Below are 19,057 nucleotides of genomic sequence, written 5' to 3' on the forward strand. Positions count from 1 at the left end.
AGTAATAGTACATTGCGTAAGAGCACAAACTTCATATGCAAAGTTCTCCATATACATGACTCAAATGAATTTCTCTTGACTCGAATTTAGAGAACAGAAGCCCGTTAACTCTGGCAAAGCGCCGAGACTGCACGTGGACAAAACAACAAATAATACTAGGATTGTCACCTGGAAGACACAAAAAAATTAGAGCGAAGTAACCCAGACCGGAACTGAAACGAAGCAAATGGATCCACTGAAACAGCTAAAATTGAACACCAAGTGGGTTTCAACCGTAGCCAGCATCTGGATCCAGTGCACCAGCGGCTCACTCTACACCTTTTCAATTTACTCATCAACCCTCAAAACCACCCAACACTACGATCAGTCAACGCTCGATACTGTTTCCGTTTTTAAGGATATCGGGGCCAATTTGGGAATTCTGTCAGGCCTTCTCTATACATACTCCACTAAAGTTCATCGGTCTCCTCACCAACAACGACAACGACGATGGATCCATTTTCTGGGACCTTGGGTTGTCCACCTGACTGGGGCGATCCAGTGCTTCACGGGTTACTTCTTAATGTGGACCTCTGTTGTGGGGTTGATTCCAAGGCCGCCGATTCCGGTCATGTGCTTGTTCATGTTATTGGCGGCTCATGCGATGACGTTTTTTAACACGGCTGATGTTGTCACCTCTGTACGGAATTTTCCTTCTTACAGTGGGACTGCTGTCGGCATAATGAAGGTACTCTTTTTGAACTCTAGCTGAGTGCTGAGTGTGGCATAAATTGTGAAACTTTTGATAAAATGAAGATCATTTATGGTGTACTTGTTAATGGTGCTTCTTCCTATGTAATTAATTTATTATGATAGATTCTGTTATCTTGAAGCTAAAGTGTTCGTGCGATATTGAGAAGTCACGTCGGGTGTTTATGAAATTATATATTTGTAGGGATTTCTAGGTTTAAGTGGAGCAATTTTGATCCAAGTATATCAGACCATTTTTCGCAATAAACCGACCTCATTTCTTTTGCTGCTGGCAATATTGCCTACTATCAATGCTTTGTTGCTCATGTGGTTCGTGAGAATCTATGACGAAAATGAAGGAGATGTGAAGAACTTGAGCAGTTTTTCATTCATTGCTCTGATTGTTGCTGCTTATCTTATGGTCATTATTATAATGGAACAAATTTTTACTCTTCCATTATTAGGACTCGTCTTTGCATTGGTTGTGCTTCTATTTTTGCTTGCTTCCCCACTTTGTGTTGCACTTAGAGCCCAGGAAAGGGATTCTGGTAGGATTTCAGGGACTGCCTTTTGTGAAGGTGATGAAATATCAGCTGCACCTCATCAGATGCATGCAAGGAAAACGCTTGCAAGAGAAGATCCTTCTGGTTATCACTGTTTGCCTAGCAGCTCTGGTGAAGAGATGGATACCAATGATAAAAGAACTTCACAAAGGAGAGAAAACTTAAATCTGTTGCAAGCCATGTGCACAGTGGACTTCTGGATTTTGTTTTCTGCTATGGTATGTGGTATGGGCTCTGGACTTGCTACAGTGAATAATATCAGCCAGATAGGAGGATCTCTTGGTTATTCAAGCCTTGAAACAAGTTCTTTGGTTTCTTTGTGGAGCATATGGAATTTTCTTGGTCGTTTTGGAGCTGGTTCTGTGTCAGATTATTTCCTCCGTTTTAGAGGATGGGCAAGGCCATTGTTCATGGTCATCACACTTGCAATAATGAGCATTGGTCATTTGGTTATTGCTTCTGGTTTGCCTGGTGCTCTATATGCTGGTTCAATATTGGTGGGTGTTTGTTATGGTTCTCAGTGGTCACTGATGCCCACAGTTGCTTCTGATATATATGGAGTAGGCCATCTGGGTACCATATTCAACACCATCACCATAGCCAATCCTGTTGGATCTTATATTTTCTCTGTTAGAGTAATTGGATATATTTATGACAGAGAAGCATCTGGAGAAGGAAACACATGCACTGGGACACGCTGCTTCATGTTATCTTTTCTTATAATGGCATCTGCTACTCTTTTGGGTTCTCTTGCTGCTTTGGGATTGTTTTTTCGGACAAAAAGGTTCTATAACGACGTTATACTTCGAAGACTATTACGTTCCGCCAGGGAGTACAATATTCAAACACCATGATTTTTTACTTTCCCTTTGTTAATATGAAATGGGTGGAAGGGGAATCTCTGCAATGCACTCTCTCAATGAATGCTTCTGGCAATATGATTCTGAACCAGCTTTTACAAGACCTGTGGAAAGAGGAGGATGTGAACTGTTTTTGTTGTAGCCTGTGTTACCAAAATTCTGCTTATAGTTTCTCCCAGTGGCATATCCGATGTAGAAATTAATGTTAATATAAACAGTTCTGCAAGTTGTGACATGGATTCAGAATTATAATGCTCTACTTTTTCTTGCTGCAAGTAAAAAATTTGTGTTCTTGATACTAGAAGAGGACCTGAAATTCAACTGTCAGAATAGATCATCCTCATTAACCAGTGGCTGTGTCCTGAGCGTCTCTGGACAATCAATATTAGTTGGTTTACGATCTTATTCTGATGCATTCATAATAACCATTTGAGTTTTAGCGTTCTACCAACTGATTCTGACATAACGATTTTGGTTTTTGATGCATACATAATATCCTAGTTTGTTTCATGGTTTAAATTGGAATTTGAAGACCAGTTTTAAATTTAACTCATATGGTAACTTAGGTCAAACGGTCCAAGCTTGAGTTTCATACCTTCTACTCCTTTTTTCTTTTTCATCTTTAACAATCTTTCTTCTTGTCCGACAGATTCATTAGTGATTGAGTGGAACTGACCTTGATCCGAAATTGACTGTTTTAGATTTAAATTGAATTTGAATTGACTTTTGTTGGGTTTTACTTTGATCGAATCCCGTTGAAAATAGAAAGTAAAATAACTTTGTCACAGCGTGAGGACTTTATCCCAGGCTAGCAAAAGCCCAGTCTAATAGCAAACTGTAGGCTCAGTTATGGGGGCCCAGACCGCCCAAGCCCAAGCAAATCTGCATCATTACCCAACAAGGATAACAGTACTATAAGTTTCATCGATAATTGGGGGAGACATTCGTAATTCTATTTCCTGAACATCCCACAAGCGGAGGGAAGGGGGAGATCGAGTTTCTGAATCATCTTTTTAATTTCGTTGGATCAGTTTCTTCCAGCCTGCGTTTTCTATCAAACTAAAAGGAGGAGTTTCATAACGTAAAGAAGAAGATGAAGACAACGAAAGGAGGCAAAGTCATGAACCCTACGGATGCCTACCGTAAGGAGCTTCGTAAAAAGGAACTCAAACGGGTAATTTTTGAATCGATTACTTCGTCGTTTACTTGCTTTTTTCTTGAATTTTACTTCTCCCTATAATTTTTTATTATATTGCTGACAAATTTTATATTTTATTGTATGGTTTACGCCTTTACCGTTCTTTCTTATAATTGCCCTAACTGGAGTTCGATGACGGAGGTTGATGTTATTGGGATATTATAATTAGTGCACTTTTGAGTGTTTATAAAATAAGAAATTGGCTGAATTTTTCTTAGGAGGTTTAATGGATTTCGTGAGTGGAGTGGGATGTAGCCATGTATACTAGTTAAGAAACGTTTTTGACTTTATGTGATTATTCTTAACAGAATAAAAAAGAAAGAAAAAAGGTGAGGGAGGTCGGAATTCTGAAGAAGGACCCGGAGGCAATCAGGGAGCAGATTGAGAAATTGGAAATGATGAGTAAGTCTTGATCATTTGGTTATCTATTATCATATGACCTTGGAATTCTTTTGTATTTTTTCCAAGCCAAAATGTTTCTTTTGTTTTTGTTCATGAAATTGCAATATTATATCTGAAAATCAGTAAAACTTACGACTAGTCATTATATTGTTACAATTAATGAATTTCTTAGTTTTGTAAATGAAATGTTGGAAATAGAACATTGTAAGGAAACTTGTAAATACCATAAAAGAAAAAAATCTTTTTTCTCAACTGAATGAAAATTTTTGAGACATGAATTGCAGTTTTTGCACATTTATGTTCCTCTATCAGATCTCATTTACCTCTGTTCTTTAGTTTTTTTTCCCTTTTTCTTTATTTTTGTTGAGTTGGTCTGTTTCATTTAAATAGCTTGTCTGTGGATTTCAGAGTTTTAAGCTCTGCTGATGTGATCCCTTTGTTCTCATTGAACTGTGCTTATCCTGCACTTCACTTGTTTTGCATGCATTCAGTATTGTTAATAATTTTAATTGCAAATCCTAACTGGATTGTTAGTGTTTTTCATTTTTATTTAATTTACTCTCACTGATTGTTTCAGAGGCTGATGGTGCTCTGGACAAAGCAAGAAAGCACAAGAAGAGGCAGCTCGAGGACACACTTAATCTTGTTCTTAAGAAAAGAAAGGTAATGCTTGTAATGCAGAAATAATAATGAGCACCCCTTTTTCCCCTGGTCATGCACAGACACGTACAGAGTGTGGAGAATGGGAGGAAAAACCACAATGCATCTACACACACTCCACCCAACCCCTTACATCCAAAGCAAGAGTTCACCTACTAGCAAATGTCATTCTGCCTCTGTTCTACGCAGCTATTGAGGTTCTAGGTCAATGCCAGTTGCGTGCATTTATGAAAAATAATTTGCCTTTTAAACAGTCTTTTATTTTTCTAGCTGAGGGTTCTTAAATAGGTCCTGCTTTGAATGAACTTGTGTCGGACTCTACTAAAATTACTTTGTGGAAAATGGTGGAAACAAATGAATAATCTGGAGTAAGGTAATATGGATTGTAAATGACTATTGGTTGAAGCTGGTATCAGTGAGTTTCATATCATCTCAATGCCTGTCATAACATATTAATTCATTCTGAAATTTATGGATTGTGTTCTTTATTTGTGCTTTAAAATCATTAGTGGCTTATTTTCATGTATTTTGTGCATTGTATAATGATTTGCAGGAACTTCATGAGAAAATGAAGGAGAAGGGTGAGACCCCAGTAATGTTTAGGTAAAGAAATTTCACGTTCTGATCTATTTTTGTGTATATGATTTGAACTTTTAGATTCAACCTCTTTTGTTCCCATTTACAAACTGTACTTTTTCTTCTATTTCAGTCATCTGGGGCCTCCTCGAAGAAGGACAAGTGCAGAAGAAGAAGAGAGAGTGAAACACCCAAAGCCAGAAGTAAATGAGCTGACTTCTGATTGCTATTTTAGTGCTTTCTGCTTAGTTGTGTATCTAGATTTACCCTTCTTTTTTACTTTGTTGCAGGACTCTGCTTACTATCATCCAACTCTGAATCCTACTGGTGCCCCACCACCTGGAAAGCCTCAAATGTATTTATCCTCAATAGGTCTGCATCTTCTTCATCTCCTTTCTTATTTTCTGTTTGAGTATTTGTTAGTTTTATTTGCTGAGAACTCTTTACCTCTCTAACTCAAAGTCTGCTTTAACTATGGCTATAGGACCCAGAATTCCCTTATCTAGTGATGTGGCATCATCCTCAAAAACAGAATCAGATGATGCTACTTTAGCTGTACCACTACCACCTCCACCACCTCCTCCGTTGCCAGATACTGCAAAATTGGGCTCTGATGATGGCTCTGTTGTCCCTGAGTCTTTGCCTCTACCACCTCCACCTCCACCTCCGATGCCTCCAACTGTTGCAGGAAACTTAGGTATGTCATTGCCGCCACCACCTTTACCACCACCACCTCCTGGACCTCCACCGAAAGAACAAATTGCAGGTCGTCCACCACTTCCTCCTCCTCCACCTCTTCAACAATTATCACAACCACCTCCTCCCGGCATCAGTGCTAATGAAAGGGAGAGAATTGATGACCCCTCCAAGGTGTCATCTCAGGTGAGCCTATTCTAATTCACCTCCTTTGGACATGCTTTGACTTGCGAAGCATAAACATTACATGTAGGTATGCCATTAGGTTTTTTTTTTGTTTGATATGTGGTGCGATTATTGGCTTGATTCTAGGGTCAAAGGGTTATATGTCATCTTTTTTTCCTTATTTATTTCAGTCATTGTGATAAATTGCTGATGCTTTCTTTTCTTTCTCATTTAGGTGCATCTTCCACCTCCGCCACCACCTGGAATGTCACAAAAATCTGCAGGTAATGAGTCTGAAGGGGCTCCATCTGAAGCTGATGTGAATAATCCTCTAGCAACCAAGGATCTTTCTAACATGGTTCCACCACCACCACCACCACCTCCGATGCAACAACCTCCAGTGGCAGGATCTACATTGATTCCAACCATACAGCCTGATGTATTGCCTCCAGGAATATCACATTTCCCTCCACCTCCACCTCCACCTCCTCTAGACATGCGCCCTCCACTATCTGCTCCAGTGATTCCTGGTGGGACTGCCCATCCTGGTATGATGGTTCCTCCAATGATGAGACCACCATTTGGTCCTCCCCCAATGATGAGGCCACCTCTTCCACCTGGTCCTCCACCTACCTTACAGGAAGGAGAGTATCCTGCAAACAGGCTACCTGGGCCACAGAAGCCATCATATGTGAAGTCTGCTGCCTCAACTGTTGTTAAAAGGCCACTAGCTCAGCACACTCCTGAACTTACAGCTATGGTTAGTAGATTTTCTTCTATTCTCATATTGCATTAATGCTCTAGGCATTACAGATTCTAGTGCCCAATATATGCGGTGATTTTAAAGGATGCTTTGTTGATATGTGTCAACAGCATATGTTAAGTGTTGCGGAAATGCATTTCTGTCAAAGTGCTTTTTTAGGTCAAGATTGCTTTTCAATTATAAACAAGCATCAGGAGATGCTTGTTTTCATGAGGGAGATTAAATATTGCAATGATAAAGTTGTTATCCCTCAGGTTTAAGTACTGTGGAGTTTGTCCACGGTTCAAATTAGCCTTTCGGTATAAATGGATGACATGAATTGGCAAGTTTTATTATGCCTAGGTGAGCTAGGATATGATCTTAGAATTGACATCTGCATGCAGCCGTGGCTGTCTTGTATTTTTGTAACTATAGTGACCTGAAAGAGTCCATATAACAGGATGCGGCTTGGACTCATAGCCAGCTTTGCGTAATGTGTAGAAAAGATATAAGTTGGCTGCCATGTAGACTTGAATGTTTCATATTTTACTTGAAATGAAGTGTAAAATTAATTCCAGACATGGGTGGTAGTGAGATGTTTCTGTGTCATTGGAATTATATTTTGGATACACTCATATTTATGTGTGTGTTTATTAGATTGGGTATGACAGGACATTACCCTGCAGAGTAGGAAATACATTGTTGATTTAGTAAAAACAGTTGATGATAAGCTTCACTCCACTTGTCAGTATGGAAAAATTATTTTATATGTAATAATCTTGATAATTTGAATAATTATTTATAATGTTGTAAAGGTCTAGGGTTTCTTGGTTACCGGAATTCATGATGTTTGGTATGGTATGCATTCATGGCTTCTACCTACAGAGAGTATGAAGTGCTGCATGCATGTGAAGAGCTTTATTTTTTGATAATTTTGTGGGACCTATGTCAAATAAGTTGGAATGTTGCTACTTCACAGTGCTAACCCTTCCACCTACCTTTCATTATTGTTCAAGAATATCTTCTTTTGTAGGGTTGAAAAAGAGCTTGTGTGAGTTTTAAGAATTTTGATTTTGATTTGGTTGTTTAGAGCTCCTTGTATGCTTGTCTTATGTATGGTCAGCGTTCTATATATTTGGCCTAATATTCTGTATGATTTCAGGTTCCTGCTTCTGTCCGAGTCAGGCGAGAAACTGTCCTCCCAAAAGCAAAGCCCAAGTCGTCAGTGTCGACAACTGTAGCAGCCATTCAGCCTGCAGCTCCAATGGTTGTGAAGAAGCAAGAATCAATTAGCTCATCATCAGCACCAAAACCTCAGAGTATTGATGACTCATATATGGCATTTTTGGAGGATATGAAAGCACTTGGTGCACTTGATAGTTGATAATTTTATTGGCGGGTGAGACAGACAAGATAGAGAAGAGGCATGCAAAGGATCAAATTGTGTACAGGCAAACATACAGTGGATGCATTATTTTTCTTGAAGCTGGCCTTTGGTTTCCTTTGTTCCCTTCTTGTTCAGGGACCTCTTTGTATCAGTTTTTCATCATATTTCTTGATCGCGTTTTTTTAGACTGGTCAAATTTCTTGATATAAATGTAACTTGGGAGCGATTTTTACTTGGTGAACTATAGAAACGCTAACCTGGAGGACATGAAATTTTTTTTAAAAAAAAATGGCATCTTTCACCTGCTTTTTTTCTCTTCAGGACTCCGCCAGGGCTCCCGTATCATTTTTTCGGGATACATATTATTGAAGAGATATGTGTTCAATGTGAGTTGTATGGTTACTTGACATTTTCATTATAATTCTCAACATTTTTGTGCCACTTGAAAATTTTACTCGAGTTCTAGTGGTAGGGGCGCTTTCTGACATGACACTTTCAGTTCAAAGATCAGTCCTATTTTTCCTGAACTTGCACGCACGGATAGCAAGGTCAAGTCATGAAAATGCGAAACAGTTGTCAGTGGAAACTAGAAACACCTCGTATCTGCTTTTCTAGGGTATATCCTGCACCAGAATTCAAGTGTACTCTCCTTGATGTTGCTGCACATACTTTACAAATTACAATAATCCTTTTTATCAACTTTCGTCTATGAAGTTGATAAACTCTATGAAATTAATATATCCTATCTGGAAAATTGTGAACTTGGCTTCCTGGAAACAGTGGACTGAGTTAAGGGAATGCCCTGAAGCTTCAAGATCATCCAACATCATTTTTTGCTGCAAGAGATGAGAATTGGCTGTGTCCTGTTACTGTTTTCTGTATTCCTGTTTCCTAGTCAGTTTTCATCATATCTTTGCATTAATTCAGGTGGGTTTAATGGGTGTGTCGATAATTGAGTCCAGCCATGTCAATATTATGGAATTATTGCAGAGTATACTGTTAATGATACTTCATCAAAGCCTTCCTTGGTACACATCTGAATTTTTCTTCTAGCTTCTTTTAGAAAGTCCTTGCCAGATTATTATGGCCTTGCTTCATGATTATTTCTAGGCTGCAAGAGCAAACTCAGCAGAAGTGAGAAGGATATTAACAATGGGCCTTCCATACAGTAGCAGTCATGCAGGTCAAATTCTTTTTGGACCTGAGGATGGATATCTCTATCTTATGATTTCAGATGGTTCACCTAGAGATGATCCGTACAATTTTGCACAAAACAAGAAATCATTGCTCCGAAAGATCTTGAGAATTGATGTAGATCATAAACCAAGTAATGTGATCCCACTATTTCACATAGAAACACTACATCTTTTCCCTTCCGCTGTTTATAGATGTATGATCTTCTGGTAAAATTGTTAGCCACTTGTGATATAATTTTTCACTTGGTATTGCTAGTTTTTATTATTAAAATTGGTGGAACTACTGCTACTCAATAATCTGTTCAAAGAAAGAAAACACTCACTGTTGAATCTTCAGTCTCTTCTATGTAACTTTTATTTTATCGGACTGTATTAGATGCCATAAACAATGAAATGAAGTTGTATGACTGGCCCTTATGTTCTTAAATTTTACAACGTAAAGCAAACCAGAATGTTGCATCCATCATTATTTCTCTGTTCCATTTGTTTTAAGTTTTAACTTCACAATATTACCAGGTGTGACAGAAATTAATGAGCTAGGTCTATGGGGAAATTATTCTATACCAAAAGAGAACCCGTTTATAGTTGACAAGGAACTAGAACCTGAGATCTGGGCCTTAGGTTTTAAAGATCCTTGGCGTTGCAGTGATTCAGAAAGACCATCCTACTTCCTTTGTGGAGACTGTGGACAGGTTAGGAAATATATCTTTTCTCTACTTTTATATGTTAGGCCTTGCTTTATCATTAAATTGCTATGTATGTTCTCTTTAACATCTGATTTCCAGACTAATAAATTTTCAATACATGGAGTTTCTTATTCATTAATATTCATTCACATACTTTGTACACCATTTTTGTTTTTGGACTTTGATGGATTAATCCCATCCATTTCTCTCATGGATTATGTCATACAAGCGATCCCTACAATTCTGATGAACAGTTCAAAGTATTATTAAATGACAACAGCAGTGACAACCATATTCTAACTGTATTACATAATGGTTGATACCTCTGGCATTATTCATATATTTTATAGCCTTTCATAGAAACATGTGATCAGCTAGCCAACTACTATCATATCCATTTTTTTTTCCATAATCTACAGCACCAGAATATCCCATAAGAAATAAGCAGATTCTTTTGTCCTTGCTTACTTTCTGCATCACAATTTGAAAAATTGCTTATATCTTTCCTGAACCTTAATATGCCATGTATTATGTTTACTTCTAATTTGTCTCTTGTAGGATCGCTACGAAGAGGTTAACTGTCAAAAAGGGTGGGAATTATGGGTGGCGAGTTTACGAGGGTCCTCTGCTTTTCCATCCAGCAGAATCTCCCGGAGGAAATACTTCTATCAGTTCAATAAATCCCATTTTTCCTGTAATGGGCTATTACCATTCTGAGATAGGTACCAATATCGAATCACCATCGATAATTGGTGGTTCTTTCTGTCGTTCCAGGACTGATCCTTGTATGTATGGCAGGTTAGTACCTCCATGAAGACCTCATTAGCAGTGATTTCTAGACAAAATGTTAATTTCCTTCGATCATTTTCCTTATCAATGAAATACCAGGTATTTGTACATTGAATTGTATGGAGTAGCTTTATGGGCAGGTACTGAAATCCCTGAAAACATTGGGAAGTTCAACACCACCAGAATTCAATTCAAATGTGCTCATGACTCTCCAATCTAATGCAATTACAAGGCAGGAAGTCCTCAACCTCAGCTGGGTTATGTGCATTCAATTAGAGAAGAAAATAAGAAGGATGTTTATATTCTAGCAAGTACAGGTGTATATAGAATAGCAAGACCAGACCGCTGTAATCTCACATGTTTAAAACAGCATTTCGCATCTCCAACTCCTCCACATTCTTCTTCTCCAAAGTTACTAAGTGGGTGCAATTTATTGTTCTATTTCTTTCTGTTTTGTTATATCTATATTGTTAGAACAATCTGTCATTCCTATAAATCTGTAATAACCGACTTGTCATTCAAATAAATATCATTTATCTTGAATCAATGATGAGACTCACATAATTTATAATATAAACCATGTGATGAATGAATTGTCATCTTGCATTCAACTTGCACTTGCAACCAAACAATTTCCTTCAATGTATAACATTAAGGTAAAATTTTTAATAGTTAAGCTACATTTATAAATAACACTGTATGTGATGATTAACCAATAATAATATTATATATATTCTTGGTTTGGTATTTATGTAATCAGATGTTTAAATAAAATAATATTTAATTATATAATAATACATTATTCTTCAAAAACTAATTATGTATTACACATAATAATATAATTGATGCATCAATCTTACTACAACATTAATTGCACCAGCAATAGAAAACAAACACAAAACATGGAGCCAAATTTGCAAGATCGCACAAGACACTTGCAAGTTGATCTTCTTGTCGTGCTATGATATGATGACAGACTGACAGAATCCCTTCTCGTTGCAATATATTAATTATAATTGGAAAGTGGGTTGATTGATGAAACTTTGTTTAATCATGTCCAAGGCCACAAGTGCCATTCAAAAAGAGTTGTCAATTTCGGCTTTGTCGTTAAAATATGATCGACAAGATCTTGCCTTTATGGGCGGGTCAATAATGGCAAGGCAACTTCAGTCAACTTCAGCAAGGGGTTAAAAAAGTGTCACTTAATAAACCCAGTTGAAAAACACAATGGCAGAAGCAGCAAGTCATCCATAAATTGGCAAATCTATGGGGAACTAAAGATAAAACAGTTTCCTGTTGGTGTGTATTCTTTTGGAAACCACTGTAAAATCTATATCAAACTAAATCTTGAAGCTTTTCTATTTTGTCTTGTCTCCACTTTCAGCGCTTAACAGCGACGTTCTACTTGCTCACTTAATTAATGTGAGAGTAGACTTTCGACCCATTTAATGTTATTTTATAGCCCTTCTACGACTAGATAATGTTTCTAAGATTGATGATGTGCATGTGAGTTTATCCGGAATCACTGCATACAGCCATTCAGGCTACGCATACTATTTGTCTGTTTCTGCCCATTTTGGTGTCAGCTCTACCTCTTTTTATGGTAAATTAAGAAGGGAACTCTGCTTTGCCTTTTGGTGTTGGATTTGAAGACACTGAACCTATTAGGGCAATCATTGTAGGCACAATACACATGGAATAACCAAGATTTGTCTCCCCAATTGGTTCTGTAGGCAAACAAGTGGGTGGGTTTCACTTTCTAACTAACCTATTCATTTCCAAATTAACAATACTTTTAAAGTCAACTATAGAGACTACCCACTAATGTTCCAACTTTGGTTCAAGGCTATTGGCAATCTTCATCCAGGAAGCATGAAAAGAAAATGTCAAAGACTAGTGAGAAAGAGAAGGTGTTGAAAGAGAAAGAAAGAGATGAAATAAAATTTCCTTTTGGTGGTTACGGAGAAGCTGATGTAGAGAGAGGCAGATGATTCAAAAAAGAATGTGGTGGAATAGTCAATAGTTTATATTTAAAGAGAGAGAGAGAGAATTGATATTGGTTTATCCTCTGGAAGTTGAGTTGAAGAGTTCTAAAAATGAGAGAGACTCTCTAGTTGGCCAGCAGTACACACAGAGATTGTTTATGCTGAAAGATTTTAGCAGTTGGTAGTGGGCAGAATGTCTCAAAATTTTGTATTCTTCAGTCAACAATTCTATGGCTAATGCTTCTTAAGATGATCATGCTGGCATAGATTGACAAAAGGAAGGGCTTTTATACTGCCGTATCTGCTTTTTTCTCTGTCCATTTGGTGGAATGGAAGGTTTTCTCGCTATCATCTTCCTTTTGGTCAACTTTCTGCTGATCCCTGATCCTTCATTTTCCCTTCCTTTATGCATTGATTCAAGTAGGTTTCTATTTCACTATTTCTTATTAGATTATTCCTCATTTTATCTTATTATTTTCATGTGGATTAACTTTTTTAATCCTTGAATCAAATGATATAGTGGCTCCATTTACCCCTAACACCACGTTGAAGTTCTGCCCTTATAACGGGAAGACATGCTGCAACTCCACAGATGATATGCGATTGCAGAAACAATTTCAAGCCATGAATATCTCTGATCCTGGCTGTGCTACTGCTATGAAATCAATCCTTTGCGCTGTAAGATCTTGTTTCTCCGATAATAGTATAGGGATTCACCTGTTTTCTTATCGAATTTTAAACTTTGCACTGGTTAATTGCTTGATGCCTTGAGAGCATGATGTCTCTGAATATGTATCAATTGAACTTAAAACAAACTGGGCTTACTTTAACAAAAACCTTATTTATGATTTGCTGCTTGTGCCTCTTCCTCAAGTTGGATTGACTTGATGTAAACATGTTTGCTTAAACTATAAGTATCCAATTGAATAAGTTCGTATAAAGGGTCTCTTATCTTGTTTTATTGTGTTGTTTATTTCATTTCATGTATCATAAGAGGAGTTTCACCATGTGATTTATTTCTGGTTTTTTATCATCATGCAGAAATGCGATCAGTTTTCAGCAGAGTTATTTACTGTTAATTCTGTAACACGGCCAGTTCCTCTACTGTGCAACTCTACTACTTCAAATTCATCTCAGTCTAGAGAAGCAGTTACTGATTTCTGCTCTGGAGTTTGGGATACATGCCAAAATGTATCTATTCTGAATTCCCCTTTCGCCCCTTCACTACAAGGTCAAGCTGGAGCACCAACCAATTCCAGTTTTACCAAATTGACTGATTTTTGGCAGTCCAAAGCTGATTTCTGCAATGCTTTTGGGGGAGCATCTACCAATGAATCAGTGTGCTTTGATGGTGAACCTGTCACATTAAACAACAGTGGAACACCTAGTCCTCCAAAAGGACTGTGCCTTGAGAAAATTGGAAATGGTTCCTACCTCAATATGGTTGCTCATCCTGATGGGTCCAACCGTGCATTCTTCTCTAACCAACCTGGCACGATTTGGTTGGCAACTATTCCCAAACAGGGATCTGGAGAATTATTGCAGTATGATGAATCCACTCCGTTTGTAGATCTAAGCGATGAGGTTCACTTTGATACTGTATTTGGGATGATGGGTATGGCATTTCATCCAAATTTTGCTCAAAATGGCCGATTTTTTGCTTCCTTCAACTGTGATAAGGTTCGGTGGCCAGGATGTGCTGGAAGATGTTCATGCAATACAGATGTGAATTGTGATCCTTCTAAACTAGGTACCGATAATGGTGCCCAGCCATGCCAGTATCAAACAGTTATTGCAGAGTACACTGTTAATGGTACTGCATCTGAGCCTTCATTGGTATGCATCTATAAAACATAAAATTTCTACTCAGTTTCTTCATATTATTTGAACTAAATAATTCTCATTGAATTTGCATTTCTTTCTAGGCAACAAGTGCCAAACCATCTGAAGTGAGAAGAATATTTACTATGGGCCTTCCATTTACGGGTAGTCATGGTGGGCAAATACTCTTTGGACCTACGGATGGGTATTTGTACTTCATGATGGGAGATGGTGGTGGTGGGGGTGATCCCTACAACTTTGCCCAGAATAAGAAATCATTGCTAGGAAAGATCATGAGACTTGATGTTAATAATATACCAAGTGAGTAACTGCACGGATCAACTTATAATTGATTTCTGTCGTTAATCCTAACTGCTTCTGTTTGCGTACTTTCTTTGAAAGTGTTTCGTTTTTGCAAAGTCCGGTTTTTCATCTCTAGGTGTCTCTAATGTAAAAGTTCTATGGCGCTTTATATTTCATGCCTGCCCAAAAAATGAAGGTTGCTCATAAGAAATCAGTTGAAACATATCAAATACAATATTACTATGTGCACAACTTTTGTACACAATTTTGTGTACAAATAATGATGTGTCATTATGTAATTGAGTATTGTTTTATCTTTAATTTTTAACTGTCCAATCATATGATTACACATCATTGTTTATGCACAAAACACTACTCTATCAAATATCACTTGTTTATTTTGGATATTTTAAGAAATCATGCTTATTTGATTTTAGTTAATTTTAGTTAGGGGTTATGACTAATACACTGATTTATTCTCTCTGGTTAATTTAGTAAAAGATGACGTGTTAAAAACTAGAATAAACATTGTCTGAACATAATCATTCAAGTTTTTTTATTTTTCCACTATTAGCAAAGGCATATACAACTAATAGACTGGTTTTTTCTTTTTTTTTTTATAACCAAATAACTTTATCTGGTTTGACTGGACAAGTAAACCCTGAGATATAGTGACTGGTTTATTTTCTTCGGTTTATTTAGTTACCTTTAACTTCAGTTTATTGTTTGTCTATCATTTCCAGGTGCTGCGGAAATCTACCAACTTGGTTTGTGGGGGAACTACTCTATCCCTAAAGACAATCCTTTCACTTTAGATGGAGACTCGCAACCTGAAATATGGGCTTTAGGATTAAGGAATCCCTGGCGCTGCAGTTTTGATTCGGATAGACCTTCCTACTTTATGTGTGCAGACGTTGGACAGGTTTGAGCTTCAGTACTGTCATTATTCAACTAAGGGTATATGGTTTAGATTGGTGAAACTTGGAAAACCCCGATTATTGCTTTCAATTTCCTTCTGCTATGGTGGTTAACACTCTGTGTCTGTATTGTTTTACCTACTAATTATTCAAATATAATGCAATTAGAATTCCAAGTATGTGGCAGTGGTTCATAAAATCAGAGCATCCATGACACTTGTAATCAATATCATTTTACAGGATCTATATGAAGAGGTCGATGTCATCACCAAGGGTGGAAATTATGGCTGGCGAATGTTTGAAGGACCCTATCCTTTTACTCCTCCAGCAGCACCTGGAGGATTTACACCTGTAAATTCCACTAACCCAATTTTCCCAGTTATGGGATACAACCACTCTGAAGTAAACAAGAAGGAAGGATCAGCATCAATTACAGGAGGCTATTTTTATCGGTCCACAACTGATCCATGCACGACTGGAAAGTAAGTGGTGTTGTTTGTATTGTTTAAGTTGAATCAATAGTTTCGTACATATTGTGACTGAAGATCTCTACTGAAAAAGGACGGTTCAGTCACTTCTGTATGATTCAAAGATGTTCCTGCAGTATGAGGCTTTTCTTTGGGACTACACTACTAAACTTGAACTATTTTACTGATTTTTCCTAGTTTGGATTTTCAGGTACTTGTATGCAGATTTGTATGCTATGGCTCTGTGGGCAGGCAGTGAAACTCCAGATAACAGTGGCAACTTTACAGCAAGCAGAATTCCTTTCGCCTGTGCAAAAGACTCACCTATACGGTGCAACTCTGTCCAAGGAAGTGATCTTCCCTCTTTGGGTTACATTTACTCATTTGGGGAGGACAACCAGAAGGATATCTTTATCCTTACCAGTGATGGAGTTTACAGAGTTGTCCGTCCAAGTCGCTGCAATTACGCTTGCTCAAAGGAAAATGTCGTACCTGTTGAAACCCCGAGTCCTACTTCATCTCCCCCTTCAGATGCAAGCCAGTTGAGGGGTTCATACAGTACTCTGCTTTTCTTATTCTCTTCTTTGATCTTTTTTCTTCTGAGACTTCTCTAGAAGTGATGAGTGCTGAATGTTAGAGAAAGATAAAGTGACATTTCAATCCACTGGATGAAACTGTTGTACTATAAATTATCTTTTGCGCTTTGTAGAACACTGATGATTGGAGAGAGATGTATGAGTTGCTTTTATGAATTTTGGCCATTGGTTTTCAGCTTGGTTGACTTTATATTCATTGCAGTCTTGAAGAATCAGCAAAGTGATAGAGAATTTTGCATTTGTCAGTTGACTTAGAAAGTATAGCTGCCTCCAGTCTTTACATTAGCCAACATCAATACAAACTGTATGACCATGAAGCACTTAACTTTTCCATGTATGGAACTGTCCCTGCACGAAAAACCAATTCAATTAGTTTACCATTAATTAAATGACGTTATGAGCAAGTGAAGATGATGTCTTCAAGATCAGCACACAAAGCTGACACAAAAAAGTGAATAGCCAAGATAAATCAATGACCAAAGATACATCAACAATAGGGAGACAGATATAATTTCATGGCAAAAGTATATGAGACCATGCCCAGTTTTCTAAAGTTTCACACTGATTCTCCACTGATCCGCTTGGAATCGTTATATATCCTGATGAGGTTAGAATTCTGAGACTGCAGCTCTGCAACTACTCCCGAGTGTCGCCTGCCAACATAGAAGGTACATATAACCTGTTAAAGTCTGCATATATATTATCTTATCAGCACATGTTTCAAGATTAATAAATGATGAAGATAAGATAATTTTAACATATGGTTACCATATGCAATTGTCACTGAATTGGGATAGCTGGGACTTATGTTTTGCACAACCCAAATGCATGTCGTATACCCTGTGTACGAGAAAAATGAAATTGTTTGGAAGGGACAAGGGGGATCTCTCTGACCAGAAGAGATGGCAAATACTGCAACTGATACATATAAATGTGACAGAAGGTGCCATCTCCCCTGCGACAGAGAGCTCCACCATATACCCATTTGGTCACATCCATATGCTCCAACAATCACCTTCAAAATCACCCGGAAAATAACAAACCCTTACGGTTTCTAGCACTGGAAGAGAAAGAATTATGTTGGTTCATTTATTAACAACTAGGCTCCATTTATAGAATTCATTGAGGTAATTAAGAGGTCTCTCTTAGTATAAATGGAAATTGTGAAGAAGCCGGGGGTGGACCAAACATGTCAAACTCAAATGATACGGAACGACGACTTTCTTCATGCAAAATACACTAATATCATGTTCGGTAGTGGAAAAGGTAGCACTTAAATTATTTTATGCTTGTGCAGAAATTATATAATAATATTAATTTTGATGATTACATGTCATAATTCTAAACTTGAATCAGTTGCTGGGAAATTTGTTCTTAGAATCACATTCCAGTTTAGGTTTATGTTCCATCAACTGATCTGATCCCTAACAATGACAGTGCCATGAACATGGTAGATTTTTTAAAGATGCATAAGTGAAAACAAAGAATGAAAAGTGATTGACAGGAAGAATAACTCACATATTCTCCAAGTGGGTTGTTGGCTATGTTTCCTGGTACAAAATTCCAGGAACTTCACAATACGACCAGTAACACAAATATTCAAACAATAAAGGAGATATTAGAGATGGAATTGGATTATACCTTTGACCATGATTCAGCAGTGAGGTAGTTATTGTAATGGCAGATGATGCAAGAGCAACGACTTTCAGTAACAAGCTTGCTTTCTGTCCGGGAAGCTCTTATTCGTGTTGACCTCGCACCAAAGAAACTTTCTTGCTAGGGCACAAAAAGCTCAAAAAAATTGTGGCCCATAAATGTCATCATTCATATAAACAAATTAATTTTAATTAGAAGCTACAGAACTAAAGAAAAAGGAATAAAAGAAAACCTCAACGTGATTCACCTTGTCAACGATCGAAGTCAAGAAATTTTACATCCATGTTGAATATGAACGTGTGAACCCAAGTCAGTCAGCCCACAAGGGAAGCTCTGGAATTTCGTCGTTTCATTTATGCGAGCACATGATGCATCCAAACACATGAAGTCACTGAGTGCTGCCTACTCATCATAACGTGAAGCTTGTAACATAAACTTTTATGTGAATGCGAACGCCATTGTTGTTGTGCCTGAATTAATGTTAGAGGAGGTGGGTGATTGAGGAAACAAGTTGATTTGCATTCATGGGATTTAATCAAGGTTGCCTCAATAGTGTTATTGTTCATGCAGAGCTAAAGCATTAGTGATGTGATAAATGATGAGAAAGTGCAACAAGTTCAATAGCCTAATTGGAAATGAAAGATCAAGTTTGGTATGCATGCC

General features: G+C 37.6%; 3 protein-coding genes, 1 long non-coding RNA gene and 1 pseudogene across 6 annotated transcripts; 4 read left to right on the plus strand and 1 right to left on the minus strand.

Moving 5' to 3' along the window:
• Positions 1 to 109: 109 nt before the first annotated feature.
• On the plus strand, positions 110 to 3,326 carry LOC123211827 (protein NUCLEAR FUSION DEFECTIVE 4-like). The gene is made up of 2 exons (XM_044630747.1): positions 110 to 727; positions 935 to 3,326. The coding sequence occupies exons 1-2, from the start codon at positions 227 to 229 to the stop codon at positions 2,144 to 2,146; spliced, it is 1,713 nt and encodes a 570-aa protein (XP_044486682.1). The 5' UTR covers positions 110 to 226; the 3' UTR covers positions 2,147 to 3,326.
• LOC123211829 (protein EARLY FLOWERING 5) lies at positions 3,120 to 8,284 on the plus strand. Its single transcript, XM_044630749.1, has 9 exons — positions 3,120 to 3,326; positions 3,659 to 3,752; positions 4,330 to 4,415; positions 4,966 to 5,015; positions 5,122 to 5,191; positions 5,279 to 5,360; positions 5,473 to 5,870; positions 6,085 to 6,609; positions 7,754 to 8,284. The coding sequence occupies exons 1-9, from the start codon at positions 3,246 to 3,248 to the stop codon at positions 7,973 to 7,975; spliced, it is 1,608 nt and encodes a 535-aa protein (XP_044486684.1). The 5' UTR covers positions 3,120 to 3,245; the 3' UTR covers positions 7,976 to 8,284.
• A 256-nt stretch (positions 8,285 to 8,540) lies between these two features.
• LOC123210745 lies at positions 8,541 to 11,175 on the plus strand (annotated as a pseudogene).
• A 1,283-nt stretch (positions 11,176 to 12,458) lies between these two features.
• On the plus strand, positions 12,459 to 16,926 carry LOC123212296 (HIPL1 protein-like). The gene is made up of 7 exons (XM_044631386.1): positions 12,459 to 13,054; positions 13,155 to 13,312; positions 13,676 to 14,470; positions 14,560 to 14,776; positions 15,502 to 15,680; positions 15,916 to 16,157; positions 16,354 to 16,926. The coding sequence occupies exons 1-7, from the start codon at positions 12,964 to 12,966 to the stop codon at positions 16,754 to 16,756; spliced, it is 2,085 nt and encodes a 694-aa protein (XP_044487321.1). The 5' UTR covers positions 12,459 to 12,963; the 3' UTR covers positions 16,757 to 16,926.
• Positions 16,927 to 16,970: 44 nt separating this feature from the next.
• On the minus strand, positions 16,971 to 19,010 carry LOC123212297. Of its 3 annotated transcripts, none has more exons than XR_006501527.1 (4): positions 18,380 to 19,010; positions 18,257 to 18,288; positions 17,274 to 17,391; positions 16,971 to 17,086 (listed from the first exon to the last, which is right to left on the minus strand). It is a non-coding gene; the product is annotated as an uncharacterized LOC123212297 (long non-coding RNA). The 3 variants fall into 3 exon arrangements; XR_006501526.1 differs by having other exon boundaries at positions 16,994 to 17,391; positions 18,380 to 18,529; positions 18,642 to 19,006; XR_006501525.1 differs by having other exon boundaries at positions 16,994 to 17,391; positions 18,380 to 19,007.
• Positions 19,011 to 19,057: the final 47 nt, after the last annotated feature.

The sequence above is a fragment of the Mangifera indica genome, chromosome 3 (assembly GCF_011075055.1).
Source record: "Mangifera indica cultivar Alphonso chromosome 3, CATAS_Mindica_2.1, whole genome shotgun sequence".
NCBI lineage: Eukaryota > Viridiplantae > Streptophyta > Magnoliopsida > Sapindales > Anacardiaceae > Mangifera > Mangifera indica.

Excerpts from the sequence above, each read along its gene's own strand:
- LOC123211827 (XM_044630747.1), top strand. The coding sequence starts at position 227 with ATGGATCCACTGAAACAGCTAAAATTGAACACCAAGTGGGTTTCAACC. Across the intron at positions 728-934 it reads CTGCTGTCGGCATAATGAAG|GGATTTCTAGGTTTAAGTGG; the intron begins GTACTCTTTTTG and ends ATATATTTGTAG.
- LOC123211829 (XM_044630749.1), top strand. The coding sequence starts at position 3,246 with ATGAAGACAACGAAAGGAGGCAAAGTCATGAACCCTACGGATGCCTAC. Across the intron at positions 5,192-5,278 it reads TGAAACACCCAAAGCCAGAA|GACTCTGCTTACTATCATCC; the intron begins GTAAATGAGCTG and ends ACTTTGTTGCAG. Across the intron at positions 5,361-5,472 it reads AATGTATTTATCCTCAATAG|GACCCAGAATTCCCTTATCT; the intron begins GTCTGCATCTTC and ends CTATGGCTATAG.
- LOC123212296 (XM_044631386.1), top strand. The coding sequence starts at position 12,964 with ATGGAAGGTTTTCTCGCTATCATCTTCCTTTTGGTCAACTTTCTGCTG. Across the intron at positions 14,471-14,559 it reads CTGCATCTGAGCCTTCATTG|GCAACAAGTGCCAAACCATC; the intron begins GTATGCATCTAT and ends ATTTCTTTCTAG. Across the intron at positions 15,681-15,915 it reads TGTGTGCAGACGTTGGACAG|GATCTATATGAAGAGGTCGA; the intron begins GTTTGAGCTTCA and ends ATCATTTTACAG.